The sequence below is a fragment of the Nannospalax galili genome, unplaced genomic scaffold, assembly GCF_000622305.1.
Source record: "Nannospalax galili isolate Female #2095 unplaced genomic scaffold, S.galili_v1.0 scaffold110, whole genome shotgun sequence".
Taxonomy (NCBI): domain Eukaryota; kingdom Metazoa; phylum Chordata; class Mammalia; order Rodentia; family Spalacidae; genus Nannospalax; species Nannospalax galili.
Window position 1 is genome coordinate 260,709 of NW_008328707.1, and position 16,919 is coordinate 277,627.

At 41.1% G+C, this 16,919-nt stretch overlaps 1 protein-coding gene across 2 annotated transcripts in view; it reads right to left on the bottom strand.

Moving 5' to 3' along the window:
- Positions 1–10,300: 10,300 nt before the first annotated feature.
- Positions 10,301–16,919, bottom strand: part of CUNH12orf56 (chromosome unknown C12orf56 homolog) — a 112,956-nt gene continuing 106,337 nt past the window's right edge. The window contains exons 10-13 of one of the 2 annotated variants that reach the window (XM_029561451.1): positions 15,759–15,827; positions 15,420–15,494; positions 12,955–13,133; positions 10,301–10,766 (exon numbers count right to left, since the gene is read on the bottom strand). In XM_029561451.1, the coding sequence (XP_029417311.1) occupies positions 10,634–10,766; positions 12,955–13,133; positions 15,420–15,494; positions 15,759–15,827 (456 nt within the window). In that variant the 3' untranslated portion in view covers positions 10,301–10,633. Of the gene's footprint in view, positions 10,767–12,954; positions 13,134–15,419; positions 15,495–15,758; positions 15,834–16,919 lie in introns of both variants that reach the window. The other variant, XM_008829161.2, reaches the window with a different exon arrangement.

Sequence of the window (16,919 nt, forward strand, 5' to 3'; positions counted from 1 at the left end):
CTGCCCAGTTTTATGTAGAGGTGAGGATGGAATCCAAGGCCTTGTGCCCGCTAGGCAAACATTCTACCAACTGAGCTACATCTCTAACCCCTTATGAAATGACTATATGACCCAGTAATAACACTTCTAGGTATGTACCCTAAAGAATTATAAACAGGAGTTTGTACTCATGTTTGCTGCCACATTCTTCACAATAGTCATCTGGTAGAAACAACTAGGCATCGGTTAATAGGTGAATAAACAAAATGTGCTATATACACACAATGGGATATTATTCAGCCCTAAAAAAGAATCTGCTAGATGCTGCATGGATTTTGAGAACATTGTGCTAAATAAACTAGTGACAAAAAGATAAATACTTCATGATTTCACTTATCTAAATGTATTATTAGTTACTGGTCTTGCTGTGACATAATACTTGACAAGAACTAACTGAAGAGAAGAAAGTTTCATTTAAATTTACAGTTTGAGGGAATAGTCCATTATGGCAAGAAGTCATGGAGGTGGGAGCTTGAGATGGCTGGTCACATTGCATCTACAGTCAGGAATCCAAAAACTATGAATGCTTATGATCAGTTCACCACTTCCTTCCTATAGAGCACAAGATCCCAACCCAGGGAACAGTGGGCCTGTCCTCCCATCTCAATTAACCAGATCAAGACAATCCCCCACACACATGCTCAGAGATCTACCTCCCAGGTGACTCTAGATTTCATCAAGCTGACAGTTGAGACTGACCATCACAACGCTACCCTTTGACAAACATATCACTCTAAATTCTGACCTTGCATCCCTAGTCTCCAAAGTCTCGTGGTCATCTCATAATGGGAAATATGGCCCAGCTTCAAAAGTCCTCATAGACTTTAACAATAAGTTAGCCAAAGTAGTCAAATTCATAGAAACAAAAAAACGGACTACAGCGGCCAGGGACTGGCGAGATTAGCTGCTGTTCAGCCATACAAAATGAAAAAGTTCAAAGATCTGTACATCAAGGTGCATATATTAATAATATAACCCTTAAACAGATGATGCAGAGACCCCAAAGTTCAGTGCCTTGCCACAACAGGAGGAAGATCATCCCATATCTACCACCCCCTCCAAGGCTCAGGGACTTTTGAGGAAGAGGTTGGCAGAAAGAATGTAAGAGCTGGAGGAAGGGGTGGAGCGCTACCTGGAAGTGTCCTTGGACCACTATACCAGCAAGCTATAGTCATATCTCCTTTCCATGCTCATCAAGGAGTCAAGGGGGGAGTCAGTTACCCCTCCCACCCAATCAGTTGACCTTAGCTGCATGTGGGGGGAAGGACAAAAGACATATAAACCAAGAACACCAAAGAGGCACCTCTCTCACCATTTTGTACAGCTGTCGGGAGGTCACAGGATCTGTATTTGAGTGTGGACTTTACAGCACAGCCATAAATGTGGGGCACCCACTCTTCTGTAAATAAACCCCTACCCTACTCTCTGTAATAATAAATAAAATATTTTTTAAAAAAATAATAACCCTTAGCCGGGCGTGGTGGCACATGCCTTTGATCCCAGCACTCGGGAGGCAGAGGCAGGAGGATCTCTGTGAGTTCAAGGCAATCTCAAAAAGACCAAATAATAATAATAATAATAATAATAATAATAATAATAATAACCCTTAAAATTGGCCAAGGGGGGGCTGGAGAGATGGCTCAGTGGTTTTGCTCTCGCAAAAGACCTGGGTTTGATTCCCAGCACCCACATGGCAGCTCACAACCATTCGTAACTTCAGCTCCGGAGGATTCAAAGCCCTCTTCTGACCTCCACAGGCACTGCATGACATGGGTGCACTTACACACATGCGGGCATTATACGCATACACATAAATAAATTTTAAAAATTGGCCAAGGGTGAATGAAAATACATTTTATCATATAGATTTAAAGTATACACATGCTATTACAAGAATATATAATAAAATGGTTTCTGCAACGAAATGTTTTCTTCCAATTAACTTATCCAAGATTATGCATCTTTTACAGTTAAAAAAAAAATGCTCTATGGTTAGAACACAATTTTGCCTTTATGTTTTTTCTTCCTAATCCCCCTGCGCCCTCTAGTGGTTATAGTTGTTAATGGTCGCTAAATACCAATTCCCTTGGTAAATACATCCTTTGTAAATTTATCTGTAGGTCAGCAGTGGAAAATGTAATAAGCAATGGTAAATATTCCAGGATGGCCCATCAAAACCCATGTAAATAGCATTCAAAATATTACTATTATTATTGTTATTTTCAGTGCTGGAAATCAAACCCAGGTCCTTGCACATGCCAAGCAAGTCCTGACCACTGAGTTACAGCCCAATGCTTGAAGTATTACTGATTTACGCTGCCATTTGATTTACACCTCCCTCTTCCACTTCGCCTGTTGGCAATTAAACACCATATCCACAGCCACTGCTACCATTAGTTATCTGTCCCCGTCACCCCAGAAACAGAAAGAAGGGAAAGGAGAGGAGGAGGGAAGCTGAACTGTCCTTTCTTTTCAGAATCTCGGGTAGATATTTAGCAAATCTTGCTTTCTTTTCTCTTACTCCACTCATTGTCCCTCTGAGCTTTCCAGAATCAAAGTTTTCCAATTAGAAGGCAACAAAAAAGAATAAGGAGTGGAAAATTCCCCACCAGTCCTTTTAGGAGTTGGCTGGGGAAAGGGGTGGAGAGAAGGAGCCATTTTTGTCTGTCTGATGGACACTTGGTTGCCAGATGTGGTCAGCTATCATTTGTAATGTGGTTCCTGGGGTACCTCTCCAGTAACAGACAGTGATGATGTGGCTCCCAGTGCCTAAACAAATATTTTAAAAAATCAAGGGACTAGAAAAGCATGTGTAATGTTATCAGAACCATTCAAAACACTAAAAGGGAATGTTGTGATTTTAGCAATGGAGGTGGGGAAAGCATATAGTCAGGTAAAACCCTTGGCCTGGTTAGCATGTCCTGATGGTGGTGAATTATTTAATTTGAAATTACTTTAACATTGCTAAAAGGCATACTTTTGTTGATAAGTAAAATTATCTTTGGCTATTTTGTCTATTGCTAGGTAGTAAATCATCCCAAGACTTATAGACTTAAAACCCTATTATGTCTTAGAATTCTGTGAATTGGCTGGACAGTCCTCTGGTCTCCCTAGGGATCTCTCATGTTTTTGCTACGAAGTGGCAGTTGGTCTCTCTCTGCACATAGCGCCATCTTCCAGGACCTCATACATGTTGACTCAGACTCTAAGAGGCAGAAGTAGCATCTGATAGACCTTAAAGCCTGGGCTTGGAAGTCCTGAACTTCACCTCCACCACTTGATCTTAGTCAGAATATCACAAGTCCAGTCCAGATGAGAGAAGGGATGCAAGTTCCAATTCATTTTCTTTCTTTCCTTTTCGTGTGTGTGTGTGTGTGTGTGTGTGTGTGTGATTCTGAGGATATATGTGTGTGTGGTGTATGTGTGTAGTGTATGTACACGTATATGCAGGTGCACACACTCGTGAGCACACCTGGAGACCAGAGGAGGATGGTGAGTACCCTATTCTATCCCTCTCTACCTCATTCCATTGAGACAGGGTCTCTCACTGCCAGAAGCCTGCAAACTCCAGCAATTATTCTGTTTCTACCCGCCTACACACACAACAGCACTGAGTTTACAGGCACCCATGCAATAATCCTTAGCTTCTTATGTAAGTGTTGGGATTTGAACCCAGGTCCTCATGCTTATGTAGCAAGCACTCTTACATCCTAAGCCATCTCCAACTCTTGATGGGAGGAGCAACAAGCAACTATAGTGATGGGTGATATTGTTTTGAACATCTTTTGAAATCATCTATTACAATGACTTTAAAAACAAATCTTAGTCCAGTAATTAATACTCAGTTTAATTGTGTTTTCTTATTCTACACATTCATTTAACATAGTTAAGGCACTGTGAGCCAGGTGGTATTATAGGCACAGAGGATACATGATATAGTAGTGGACAAAACAAAGGAGCGTCAGACCTTCATGGAGTCTACATTCTGAGATGGCAGCAAATCAGGAAGTTTTTAAGGGATTTCTAGTAAGTGCTGCTGATGGGTTACATTTGGAGTAAACATCCCTTGGGCATCTCTTGTGAGCAGCACGGTGAACAGAAGGAGAAGACTGATAGAATAAAAGATTTTTATTTTTCAATAAGGCAATCAAGAAAATTAAGAGTTGTGTTTTGAATATGTCTAAACATGCTATGCCTGTTCCATAACTTGTAATTTAACTACATGACTTGACTTATGGCTTACCCAAATCCATGTAAGAATAAGCTATGTTAAAAAAAATGCTATAGTACCTGGAAAATGAAAATAAATCATATACATTTGAAATACAAAGGCACTAAGCAAGTTAATGTTTCCATTAATATAATAGGTACCAGTTTTGAGGGTTTCTGTTTCTCAAAACTGTATAGAATTGAAGATCTCAACAGTTTTGGACCTGAAAATGGCAAGGCCCTGTTTTATCTTGATATACACTAGTCAAATAACTACTCATATGAACATTAGTATTTATAGAAACTCTTAAGATGAGATTTTTATTATCTTATAATTGATTTTTACAGAGGCTCTGAAAGAGTTTAACCTACCCAAGATCCTATGTCAATAAGTAGGTAGACAAGACTCTAAACAAGGTCTTTCTGACATAGCATCTGGACTTTTGTCCACAGAGTTACACTACCTAGATCTTAACTAAGAAACCATGCTGCCTCCCCACAAATGAGAAAAAGCTTTAGATCCAAGACACAGACATTTAAAAGTGAGTAGTTTCACTGGATGAGAATTACTGACTGGCTCCTTCCAATAGAGAGGTCAGTGCAAGCTGATCCTACCAACCCAAACCACAGTTTAGAAGTAAATACAGCAAAGAGAAACCAGGCAGTGGCATCAGGATTCAGAAATCTCCCTAAGGAAATTTCTAGTTTCTTAGGGAGATTCAGAAATCTCCCTAAGGAAATTTCTAGTTTCTTTTTCACATTTACCACAGAACCTTCTATTCTGCAAATACATTAAATATAAAACAAGTGGGTCTAGACTCGAGAAAGAAAATAGGATGCCCCAGTTTCAGACTGTCAGCAGTTACCAGGCTTTCACAGTCTTCAGATACCCTCCGGCACGTTTTTGAATGTGCTCACCGGGATTCCTGAGCACAAGGAAAGTAGCATTACCAGTGAGTGAGATTCAGTATAGAAATATTTTGGCAACTATAGGCATTCCTATTATCATAGGAATAGATCTCAGTAAAGAGAAGAAGCCCTACATTTATATCCTATAACATTTCCAGTCAATCAATTAGGAAATTTATATGTATAGGATGATTATATTGGGTTGGTCACTTATCAATTAGCTGTTCAAACCAAAGACTGGAAAAGAAAAACCTTTTGACTTTCTATAGTTTGGATCTTTAATGTCTCCCAAAGGCCCATGTGTTTAAAGATTTGACCCCAGGCTGGCACTATTAGGAAGCAATAGAATCTTTTGAGAGGTAGCCTAGGGGATGCTTTTTAGATCATTAAGGTGTGCCCCTGCAAGGGATTGTGGAACTGCAGCCCCTACTTGCTCTTCTGGTTTCCTGGCTCGCGATGAGGTGAGCAATTGAGTTTTGCCATGTGCTTTCCACAAATGCCACCCAGCACCCAAACTAGAGGCCTAAAGCAATGGGGCTGCATAGTCTAGGCTAAAACCCATGAAACTGTAGGACAAAATAAACCTAAGTTGGTTATCTCAGGTGCTTGTTATAGTGATGGAAAACTGACTATCAAATGACTGCGAGTTTTTCTGTCCACACTTGGGAAGAATCCTTCCCACGTAGCTCTTGCGTGGATGGCATCAATTAAAGCACAGTCCTTCATAGCATTAAGCACTAGAAACAGTCACCTATCAGTTAAATCACACTCTTACTGATGCTTGAGCTTTCATTGTAACAATTAAAAGACTGTATTCTCCCATAGGTCAGGTGTTCCCTTCTGTGTAGTGGCTGATCTCAAGATTGATACAGAAAGGGGCAGTAGTTATCAGTTTCTAAATTCTCAACCAGCTTTAGTACTATCTTAAATAATAATAAAGTCTGTTCAATGAGTCTTTGCACATGCCAGACAGCAAGATAGATGTTTCACTAACAACTTTTCTTTTAAATTGCCTAACAACCCTATGCAATAGGTTGTATTGTATTAGCTGGAGTTTAAAAATGTTATTAACCTCTCAAGATCTAAAACTGGTACAGAACTGAAATTTAGCTATCAAAACCAATACTTTTAAATTATTTATATATATGTTCTTTAAAATTTTTTAAATGGTGGAACTAATCACTGTGAGGGTGGTAAATGGCCATGCTTCTATTATTAGTCAGTGAATCTAAAATATTGAACCCAGCCTGAAAATTCACTCATTATGTGAGCTTTTCTTTTTGGTCAATCCTTTGTATTCTTAAAAAGTTATTTATGTGCTATCTATAATGCAACCTCTACACATAAGGCTCAGGGAACATCACAGACAAGGGGGCAGAAAGAATGTAAGAGCCAGAGGAACAAGACAGCTGCCACTACTCAATGCATTCTAGACACAATAGGGACGCTGCACCAATGAAATCTCTACGTATGGTAGTCTGAGATCTGCATAATGACAAAACGAGTTGGCATACCAAGGTAGATGGGGGAATGTCACATGGTCCCTCAAGATGAAGAGCTACAGGCAATCAATGGATGCAGAGAGAGGGCGAATCAGTTTTCTCCAGGGACTAGCTGCCTGACGGGCTATCTAATCCCAAGTGGGAAGCCCTAAACACAGGTACACACAAGCACCACTAAATGAACTCAATGCATTATAAATATATATATGTATATCTATAAATGTATGTATATGTAACAATAATAAAGAAAAAGACAAGAAATTAGGTGGGAGCGGAGGGCTATGGGAGTTGGTGGGGGACTGGGAGGGATGGAAATAGTTCAAAGACAATATTCACGTATGAAGTTCTCAAAAATAAAAATACATAAAATAATACAAACAAAACTCATCTACAAAAAGTTATTTATATAATTTTATTTTCAAGTTTTCTTACAATTAGATTACCTGAAAAAATAATTGATTTGTGTCTGCTTGAGGTTAATAAGTAGATAAAATTGTTAACTAATAGTCTAATGTATAGACTATTTAGTGATTTTCTTACCTTTGGCAACCATGCAATAAAATGCTATAGCAAAAAAGAATAGAAATACAACTCATGAAAGCATTAATTAGTGGTTCCTTATTCCTCAGACTGCAAATGAAAAAACATGAGTTATACACAGTAAAATATTCGACCATTAGCTCTCAAAAAGATCCAGGTGCACTCTAATCAAGCTTTAGCTCCCACAGCTCCCACATACAGTATGATTTTATTGCAAGAGGAGAGGTAAGATGGGCAAGTAAGCACATGGAGAAGAAACCCAAAACCTCATCAGAGGCTGCACTACCAGCCCAGAGACAGGGCACCGGCTAGAGGGTGGAGCAGAGCAGATCCAAGCAATGTCATTTGTGGTTTCCACCATTCACTGGTGCAGAATTATCTAGTTTGAAGTGGCACAAGCCTGAATCCCAGCAGTGTCTTCGCACTCCTCTGACTGATCATCTCTTGAGAACAAGCTCTCATCTAACAGCCCAGGACACTCAATGCTCCCTTCTCTGTCCTCAAGGCAGGAGTGGGAGACTGAGACTTTTTATTGGGTGATGTTGGAGACGGCTTAGAGACTGTAGGCTGATGTTAGTGTCACAAAGAAGCAGGATTATTGGGAATCTACTGAGCCAACATGGTAGAGGAACACACTACCCCATTTCAGAATATAAATAAGTGGCTCAGCAGTGGTGAGTGCTTGCTACTCTTCCAGAGAACCAGAGTTTGGTTCCTAGTACCCATATCAGGTGGCTCACAATCACCTTTAACTCCAGTTCCAGGGGATCTGACAATGTCCTCTTCTGGACTCTGCAGATGGACTCTGCAGATATCTGTGTACAAATGACAGAGAGAAAGAGAGAGAGAGAGAGAGAGAGAGAGAGAGAGAGAGAGACAGACAGACAGACAGACAGAGAGACAGAGAGAAATAAAATAAATCTGTACAAGAAAAAAAGTTCCATGTACAAAGTCAAGTGTAGTGAACACCTGGTACAAAGTCAAGTGTAGTGAACACCTGCAATCCCAACACTTGGGAGGTAGAGGCAGGAGGATCAGGAGTTCAGGGAGTTCAGGAGTTTGGCTATATAGTGAGTTCAAAGCCTACCTGAGCTATGTGAGACCCTATCCCAATAAACAAAAAAGTGTTGTGTACAGGTAGAGAGCATCAGAACTGGATGAGAACTTAGAGATCATCCAGTTTACCCTTCTGTAACAGAGACCCAGAGAGAAACAGACTAGGCCTGGAAAGAGGGCCTGGTCAGCTTGAACCAGAGATGAGATGTTCTGAATGTTTTTCTTTCTTGCACTTTCTTTTTTGCAAAAGTTTAATTTCTAAGACATTTTTTAAAAGCTACACTAAATAAAAAAAAAGAAAACATACCTCATAGAAATGAGGAATTTCTAACAATTTGCAAACAAAAACATTTCAGCAATGTTTCTAAACATTATTTTGAAAATAACAGCATATCAGGTTTTTTTAAGTTTAAAAAATCAGCAATGCACTTATACTTTTTGAAGGCTTATAATAATTCCTTTATGCATTAAATATCACGCTAAAAACAAAACAAAGAAGATGAACAACAAAACATAAGACTTTGTAAATGATAGGATCCTGTGGTGTTGGCACATTAAGTCTCCCGAAGCTGCAGGGTGGCCTGTGGGAACCCAGCAAAGACAGGAAGTGGCTGAGAACAGGTGCATACAGCCTTAATGCATCTGAGAGGTGGTGCAAGTCAGAAGGTTTCATCCTTATCTACTTACAGCCTCTCAGTATAGCAATTTGAGGGTTAAATAAACACACGTGTGCCTGTGCATGTGTGCATTTGTGCATGCATGTGAGTGTGTGCACGCGCGCAAAATTTTCACACAAAGTCTCAATTTAGAGGTCAATTTTCATTTTATTTTATTTTTTGTGGTGCTGGGCATCAAACCCAAAGTCTGACACAAGATGGGCAAGTGCTCTACCACTGAGCTACATCCCTAGCTAGAACAGGTCTATTTTTACTTAGAACATTCATGAAGTTATGTACGTATTAATTAAATCTGAGAAATATCCAGGAAAAATGTCAAAAATCAATGCAAATATTATACTCTGAAGAACTTATTGCTGTAAAATAATTTATTTAAATATTACTGAGCCAATCAGCGATAAGAATCTAAGTCTCCTCAACCAAGTCTGCAGCTATGTTATACTACCAACACCGGCAGCACTGGCCAGGGAGCTCTTTCTTTGGAGGTAGACTTTCTCTAGTCCTTCCTCAAGTCATACTAAGTTGAACAGAAAGCCCAGTTTTAGCTTTCTTAGAAGTTTCTAATAGCTCACAGTAATACACCAAAGTTAAGTATTTGTGAGAGTAAGTTAGTTTATGGCCATACAATACAGTGAAGACATGTTTTAAATGGTTGTGGGAAAGCCTCAGAGGTTCCTGGGCAGTTTCTCTTCCACAGGGACTCCAGGGACTGCTCAGACACAGTAGCAGAACGCAGCCAGCATTGTCACACAAGTCCAGCCTTCTTTCCCTTTGACAACCGAGGAACTGATATTCTGTGCAACTGTGGCTGTCCTGCCCATTCTTGCAGGAATATTTTATTGTTGGAACATTTAGAAGTGGAAGAAAAGGCATCCAGTTGCTCAGCATTTCTCTAACAATCACTGCAGTGTGGACTCTCTACAGCACTCTTGTGGGTGATTCCAATAGCTTCATGTCAATCACCCATATCGCACCAACACGACTCACAAGATTCTGTTCTCCACATCTGCTCTCTCTAGGCTTCCATTCCCTTTACAGTTTCTCAGGCCTTTAAGAAACCTCATGCTGGCCTTGGTGGCATACACCTCAAGAGGCAGAGGCAGATGGATCTCTGTGAGTTCAAGGCCAACCTTGTCTACATAGAGAGTTCTAGGCCAGTCAGGGTTATATAGTGAGACCTTGTCTCAAAAAAAAGAAACTTTAATTCTGGGGAAATATAAGTTTTTAGCACCACTTTATATATGTCAAGATGGATTTACACAAGTGTTTGTGGTAGGGTTTTGTCTGGTTTTTTTTTTTTTTTTTTTTTTTTTTTTTTTTTTCCCCTGTCTCCCTGTAGACAACCCATCTCTGAGAAAGCTAAGCAGGATGCTACCACTGGGATGGAAGCTCAGCCTAGATACATTTACTTGAAAATTCAGATTAAAACATTTAAAGACCGCCTTTAATCCCAGCACTCAGGAGGCAGAGGCAGGCGGATCTCTGTGAGTTCAAGGCCAGCCTGGTCTAAATAGTGAGTTCCAGGGCAGCTGGGGCTACAGGGAGACCCTGTCTCAAAAAGACTAGAAAAAAAATTTTTTAAGACCTCATAAAGAGGTACTAATGGAACATTCAAATAAAATCTTTATAGGACTCCAGGAGAGCTAGATATTAAATAAATAAAAAGCTGTTTCTCATTAAGTATTGACTTCAGCAAACACTTTATCCTCTAACACTTTTACACTGCTTCTGTTCAATCAACTGCAGAACTTGATGAAAAAGTTGAGTGGCGGGCTCTGTAATAGGGTAACAGAGTGGAAGCCTCTTTTCCAAGGCTGGCATGTGAATAAAGTACCTACGAATCATGAAAAAATAAATAAATAAAATTGCTTTAAGAATAAGAATTTTTACATTAGCACATTGAGTACATTCACATAGGTGAATCTAAGCCACAAGACTCATCATTTTCAGCCCTCCAATCTCCCATACTTGTGACCTTGAAAATCTTTGCTATGTATGCCTTCAGAGTGCTGAAGCACTTTACTTCAGAAGGGAGGTGAACTGTTTTAACGGTGGATCACCCAGCAGGGCACTGCTAAGGAAGGCAGAACTGTCCTCCCCACAGCTTGTGCAGAGGATGCCGCTGCTTGGTCCCTCAGACAGTGCACAGTAGGGAGTTGGCATGAGGGCCACGCTGTGATCACCACTCAGGGCCAGTCAAGAGCAAAGGGTAGAGCTTATCTCCATGGCCTCCATACAGATAAAGGAGAGTCTGGTGAGAAAGCCTTCTGCCATCCCCTTGGATGGCTTCAAAGACTGTTTCTCAGCCCCAGGTGGACATCAGAATCACCTAGAGAACTTTTAGAGAATATTGCTGATCAGGCCCACCCCAGGCAAAGCAAAACAGAAAGTCCACCTGAGACCAGACCTGGGTCAGTATTATGCCTAGCTACTCAGGTGATCCTAACGCAAAGCAAGTTGAAAACCACTGGCTTAAAATAAGGACCACAAACCTAACTGTCCCCAAGTAATGAAAACTGGAGAGGCAGGAAAAGCAACGGCAGCAAAGCAACAACACAGGATCCCCTAGGCCTGGTCCTGCTGGATGCTCCAGCCAGCTGTCATTATCCAGGTCAGTTGTTCTGATTTTTAAAAGTTTATAAATGGATTCTAAAAATTAGGCTAGGCATAGTGGCACATGCCTGTAATTCTAGCACTCAGACTGAAGCAAGAGGGTTGCCATGAGTTCAAAACTAGCTTAAGCTACATAGTGAGTTCCAGACCAGCCTGTGCTGCATAGCAAGACCTTGTCTCAAAAGGAAAAGAAAGGGGAGGGGGGGTGTTCTACACATGCTACAGCGTGGATGAGCCCTGAAGTATTAAAGATACCAAACAAAATGTCATGTACTGGATGATTCAGTTCAGACAACTGTCCAGAAGAGACAAATTCACCAAGACAGATCAGTGGTTGCCAAAGGCTGGGGAGAGGGGAGAGCAAGAAGGGCCTGCCTAATGAGTACTGCTTATGTTTTGGGATAACAAGAATGTTCCACAGTTCAATAGTGACGGTGGTAAAACATTGTGAAACGTATTCAAAGCTCCCAAATTATACACTCTAAAACAGTGAATTTCATGCTATGTCAGCTTTTCCTAATGAAAAGGAAAAGGAAGTGAGAAGACAGGAGTGGGAGGTGCTGGAATGGGTTGTGGGACCAACTCAGAGCCAACTAGATCCCTTTCATGGTATCCAGAATGGACCCTCTGCTGTATGTAATACCACATACAGGAAAAACAGAGTCTACAAAGGAGGCTGACTTCATTCCTTTTTAAGCCAATATAAAGCCATAATGTATGCCTCCACATCCTTTGATGTCTCCCTCCAAACTAGTGGCAGAGCCTGGCAGCCTGCACCCTCTTCTTTTAAGGCAAACATTACCTGGGTTTTTCCTTAATAGGTGCTAATGCAGGCTGTACTGCTAAGTGCACTTGGCTTTGCTAGCCTTTAAATAGATGTGGAACCCCTGGGGGGTCCAGCAGGCTGCCTCAGGAAACCAGTACTGCTCTTCCTTAGTGTTCTGTTAATGGAAGTGTAAGAAGGGCAAATGAAACAAATCAAATAAAATCCCCAATGTGCTCGTTGTTTCTCTTCATTGATCGATTTTTTTTCCTCCAATGACTAACTTGAATTCACAGTCCATAATCTATCATCCTCTTCGAAGGGTTTGTTACCCCAAATAAACCATTACTCTTCTGTGCATTGTAGACCCCCCCCCCCCAAGAAAGACAGTGAGTGAGAAGCAGTTCTTCTGAGTCTGATGTTTCATAAGTCATTCCAGGCCTGGGAATGCTCATCAAATGGCAATAGTTTTTAGAATTCCCCCAAATTTCACCTTACCTATGACCAAGATAAAGTATTATTAAAAAAAGAAAAAAATTGGAACTTTCCATCACCACCAAATCTTCTAAATTGTGGTTCCTGCTGCAGGTTTCCGTGAAAATGAGAAAGAGAAGCTTTAGTGCAGATTTGCACACGCTTTTCCTACCTGAATTCCTCACTGTAGTCATTCCGAATACACTCGGCTAGAGTCTTGCTGTACTGCAGGCAGCTCTTGAGGATGTAGAATTGCTGGTACATTAGAACTGCTTGGCAGGGGCTCAGCAGCGGGAGTGAAGCTGAAAGGCCCTTCACCACTCCTTTCACAATGCTGGCCACAAAAGCCACCTAGCGGAGGACAATGCAGTTGTGGGTGGCCGCGTGCCCCCACAGCACCTACTTCACGTGTCCGCGTGCCCCCACAAGCACCTACTTCACGTGTCCGCGTGCCCCCACAAGCACCTACTTCACGTGGCCGCGTGGCCCCCACAAGCGCCTATTTCAGATGCAGCCTCAGTTGCAGATGTAGGCTAAGCCCTCAGCACCCTTCTGTCAATGTCTGTGGGTATTTCTCTCTGAAATGTACTCAGCACATGATCACAAGGCAATCAGTAATTAAAATTTTAATTTCCTGGGTTGGAGGGATGGCTCAGGAGTTAAGAACACTGATTGTTCTTGCAGGAGACCGGGGTTCGAATCCTAGCACCCACATGGCAGTTAACAACTGTCTGTAACTCCAGTTCTGGGGATCCCACAGCTCTTCTGTCCTCTGCGCTCACTACACGACACGTGTGAACTTACCTACATGCAGGCATAACACGCATACACATAAAATAAAAAATAATAAATAAAATATTAAAAATAAATAAATGAAATTTTAATTTCTTTAGCATCTTGGTTTTTAATTTCCTTTTTAAATTACTTATTATGGGGGGAGGGGCGGCTGTGCATGCATGCCACAGTGTGCATGTCGAAATCAGTGGCCAACTTGCAGGAGTTAGTTCTTATTTTATACTATGGAGATCCTGAGGATCCAACTCAGATTGTCAAACTTGGTGGCCTTTTACCTGATGAACCATCTCCTCAGCCCTTAGCACCTTGGTTTTACCACATAAGATAATCAGAGCTGGCTGAGTATTGACACATTCAGCGACTCTACCCCCTCAACAGTTTCTTTGCTTGCAGATTTTTCTGGAATGGTCTGCTGCTGCCCATTCTGTCAGCCTTTAGAACCCAGCGTTAGTTTTACTGTTAGTGTTCCCTTGCCTTTAGCTACCCTTGGTACTGACAGGCTGCCACTGACTCAATTTCTTTAAGCATCAAGTCTAGAGACTGATAAGGAACTTCCCTATTGTCTGAGATCCTGGGGACCTATAATTTTCACTCAGATGACAGGAACTACAGCCACTGCAGAAAACAAGTAGAAATATTTTGTGCTGCAGACACAAGCATGAGTCAGTAGAAATCACATTCCTAGAGTGAGTCCAAGACTGGTTGAGTTTGGTGCACTGCTAAGTCAGGAGCCAAGATCATGGGCTCAATCTCTAGTAGGCCACTGGTTAGTCTACTGACAAATATACTTGTAGCCTCAGCCAGCTTTCCATAAACACGTGTCACAAGAATCTGACAAGAGAATCCAGATTTTGCAGGACTGACTTAATATCACTCTGGAAAATTACCTTATGTCAAGTACCCCACTAGCAATGAAAGCTCATTTTGGATCACTACCTTATTTGTATATGTGTGCATGCGCATGTCACAATGTGTCTGGAGGTCAGAGGACAACTTGTAGAAGCTGGTTCTCTCCTTCCACCAAGTGGGTCACAGGAAACAGAACTCAGGCCATCGAGCACTTTAAGCACTCTTATCCACTGAGCCAGCTCATTAGCCCCATCCTTACCTTTGAAGAGGTTTCCAATAAAACATGACTTACTGAATACATGAATGAATAAAAGGAAACTAAATTCAGGGAAGTGTGAAGACATTAAGGGACAAGGTCTTTACTAGAAGTAATTCATCCGATATTTTACTGAACACTTATGTGCCTAGAACACTAAACATACCTCCTGTCCTTGTGGTCCTTGCAGCCTGCACAGAGAGAAAGACATGCCCAGCCTTGCAAGGCCTATCAAGGAGTTTAGCCTCTATTCAAAGACAAAAGCTGCTGAGATTCAAAGCAAAAAGTGGCCATGGCAGTCAGATTTTTGTATTCAATAGCTCCCTCTGTCTGTGATCCAGCAAAATGATAGAACTTTTAGATGTGACAGGTGGTGGTGATAAAAGGCCAGGGTGGCAACTGCTGGGACAGGGCCCACAGACAGTTCTAAGTGTCCTGTTCCTACTTCTACTTAAGGTGAATGTCAATCTTTTCACAAAAACTATAAGCCAATAACTTAACATTTTGTTTTGTACATACATCTTCAGAGTTTTTCATAAAAAAAAAAAGAAGGTCATCTTAGGATATCATTTTAACACCTTAAACATTGAGGTCTTTTCATTAAATACTAAAATGATTGTGTCTTTATTTCACTTCCAGTTTGCAGACTCGAGTCTACCCTAGAGAACGCTTGCATTTTACTAATGAAGCACAAAGCATGTGCTTGGCTGTGCCTAGCAGTGGTTATCCGTACTCACTATGGGAGGACAGCTTTGCAGAAAGGATATCATCCAGCTCATAGCAAACTTTGTGGACCCTAATCCAAGGTTCCCCTAAAAAAATCAAGAAAATAGGTCAATAATATTCATGATATCTAAGTTGTATATAAAAGAATTCTCACTCCCAAATACACTTTTATCTCCTGATAAACCAAATCTCTTGAGTCAGTATTTGTTAAATAACCCAGGTGAGCTCTTGAGAGTACAAGTAATACCACATAAATCCATCAGTTTTGAAGAGTATCCCCAGTAAAAGCATCTTTACGCTATAATCATAATAAACGATCAAATAAGATACATAGTAAAGATGTGCTATACCTGCTGAAAGGCGAGAAGTATTTCATAGAACAGTGCGGTTGCTGTGTCTGTGTACTCCAGAAGAAGCTTCTGTAACTAGAATGTTCATGAATAAGCAATACAATTCCATAGGCTGAGCTAGAAAGCAGACATTTTTCTTGGTTCCTCTTAGATAATTATAAAATAATTTTTTGGTTAAAATTTTAATTTGTGAGGTCCATTTTCCCATTTTATTTGGTTCAGTCATTCTGAAAAAAAGTGGCTTTTGGCAGGCATGGTGAAGCACATCTTTAATCCCAGACTCTGGAGGCAGAAGTAGGTAGATCTCTCTGAGTCTACATAGTGAGTTCCAGGCCAGCAGTGAGAACAGGCCAGCAACTGTTACATAGTGAGACTCTGTCTCAAAAAACAAACAAAAAGGAATTATTAAATCATGTTCCATCCTTCAAAAAAAAAAATCAGTGTTGACTTGCCTCAAAATATATTAAGAAAAGCTGATTTATTCTCTTGGAAACATTTCATATATAGTTTGATATTTCTACAACCTTAGGAAAAATGGGTGACCCTTATTAGAATGAGCACTACTCTCACCTCCTTCTGCTTCCCTGGGCTGCACAACCCACCAGCCTCTTTCCTGGACATCGGGGCTGACCTCTGGGTCCCGGAACCACCACTGCTTCCTGATCCCTTGCATCCAGATGAACCCAATTCCTTCTCACAGACCCCAGGAGCCCTCTGGGTCTGGTCCCGCCCTCACCTCCCTCTGCTTCCCTGAGCTGAATAACCCACCAGCCTCTTTCCTGGACACCGGGGCTGACCCCTCTGCCAGACCCATCACTGCTTCCTGATCCCTTGCATCCAGATGAACCCAGTTTGTTCTTGTGGTCCCCAGGAGCCCTATGGGCTTGGTTCCACCCTCACCTCCCTCTGCTAGACCACTCAAGCAAAGATTATGAAAAATTTAAGAAAGCACAAGAATGGAGTATGCAGGAATTATGTGACACCATAAAAAGACCAAACTTATGAATCATAGGCATACAGGAAGGAGAAGAATCCCAAGATAATGGCATGGACCAGATCCTCAACAGAATTGTGGAAGAAAATTTCCCAAACTTAAAGAAAAACATGCCCATACAAATACAAGAAGCATACAGAACACCAAACAGACAGGACCAGAAAAGA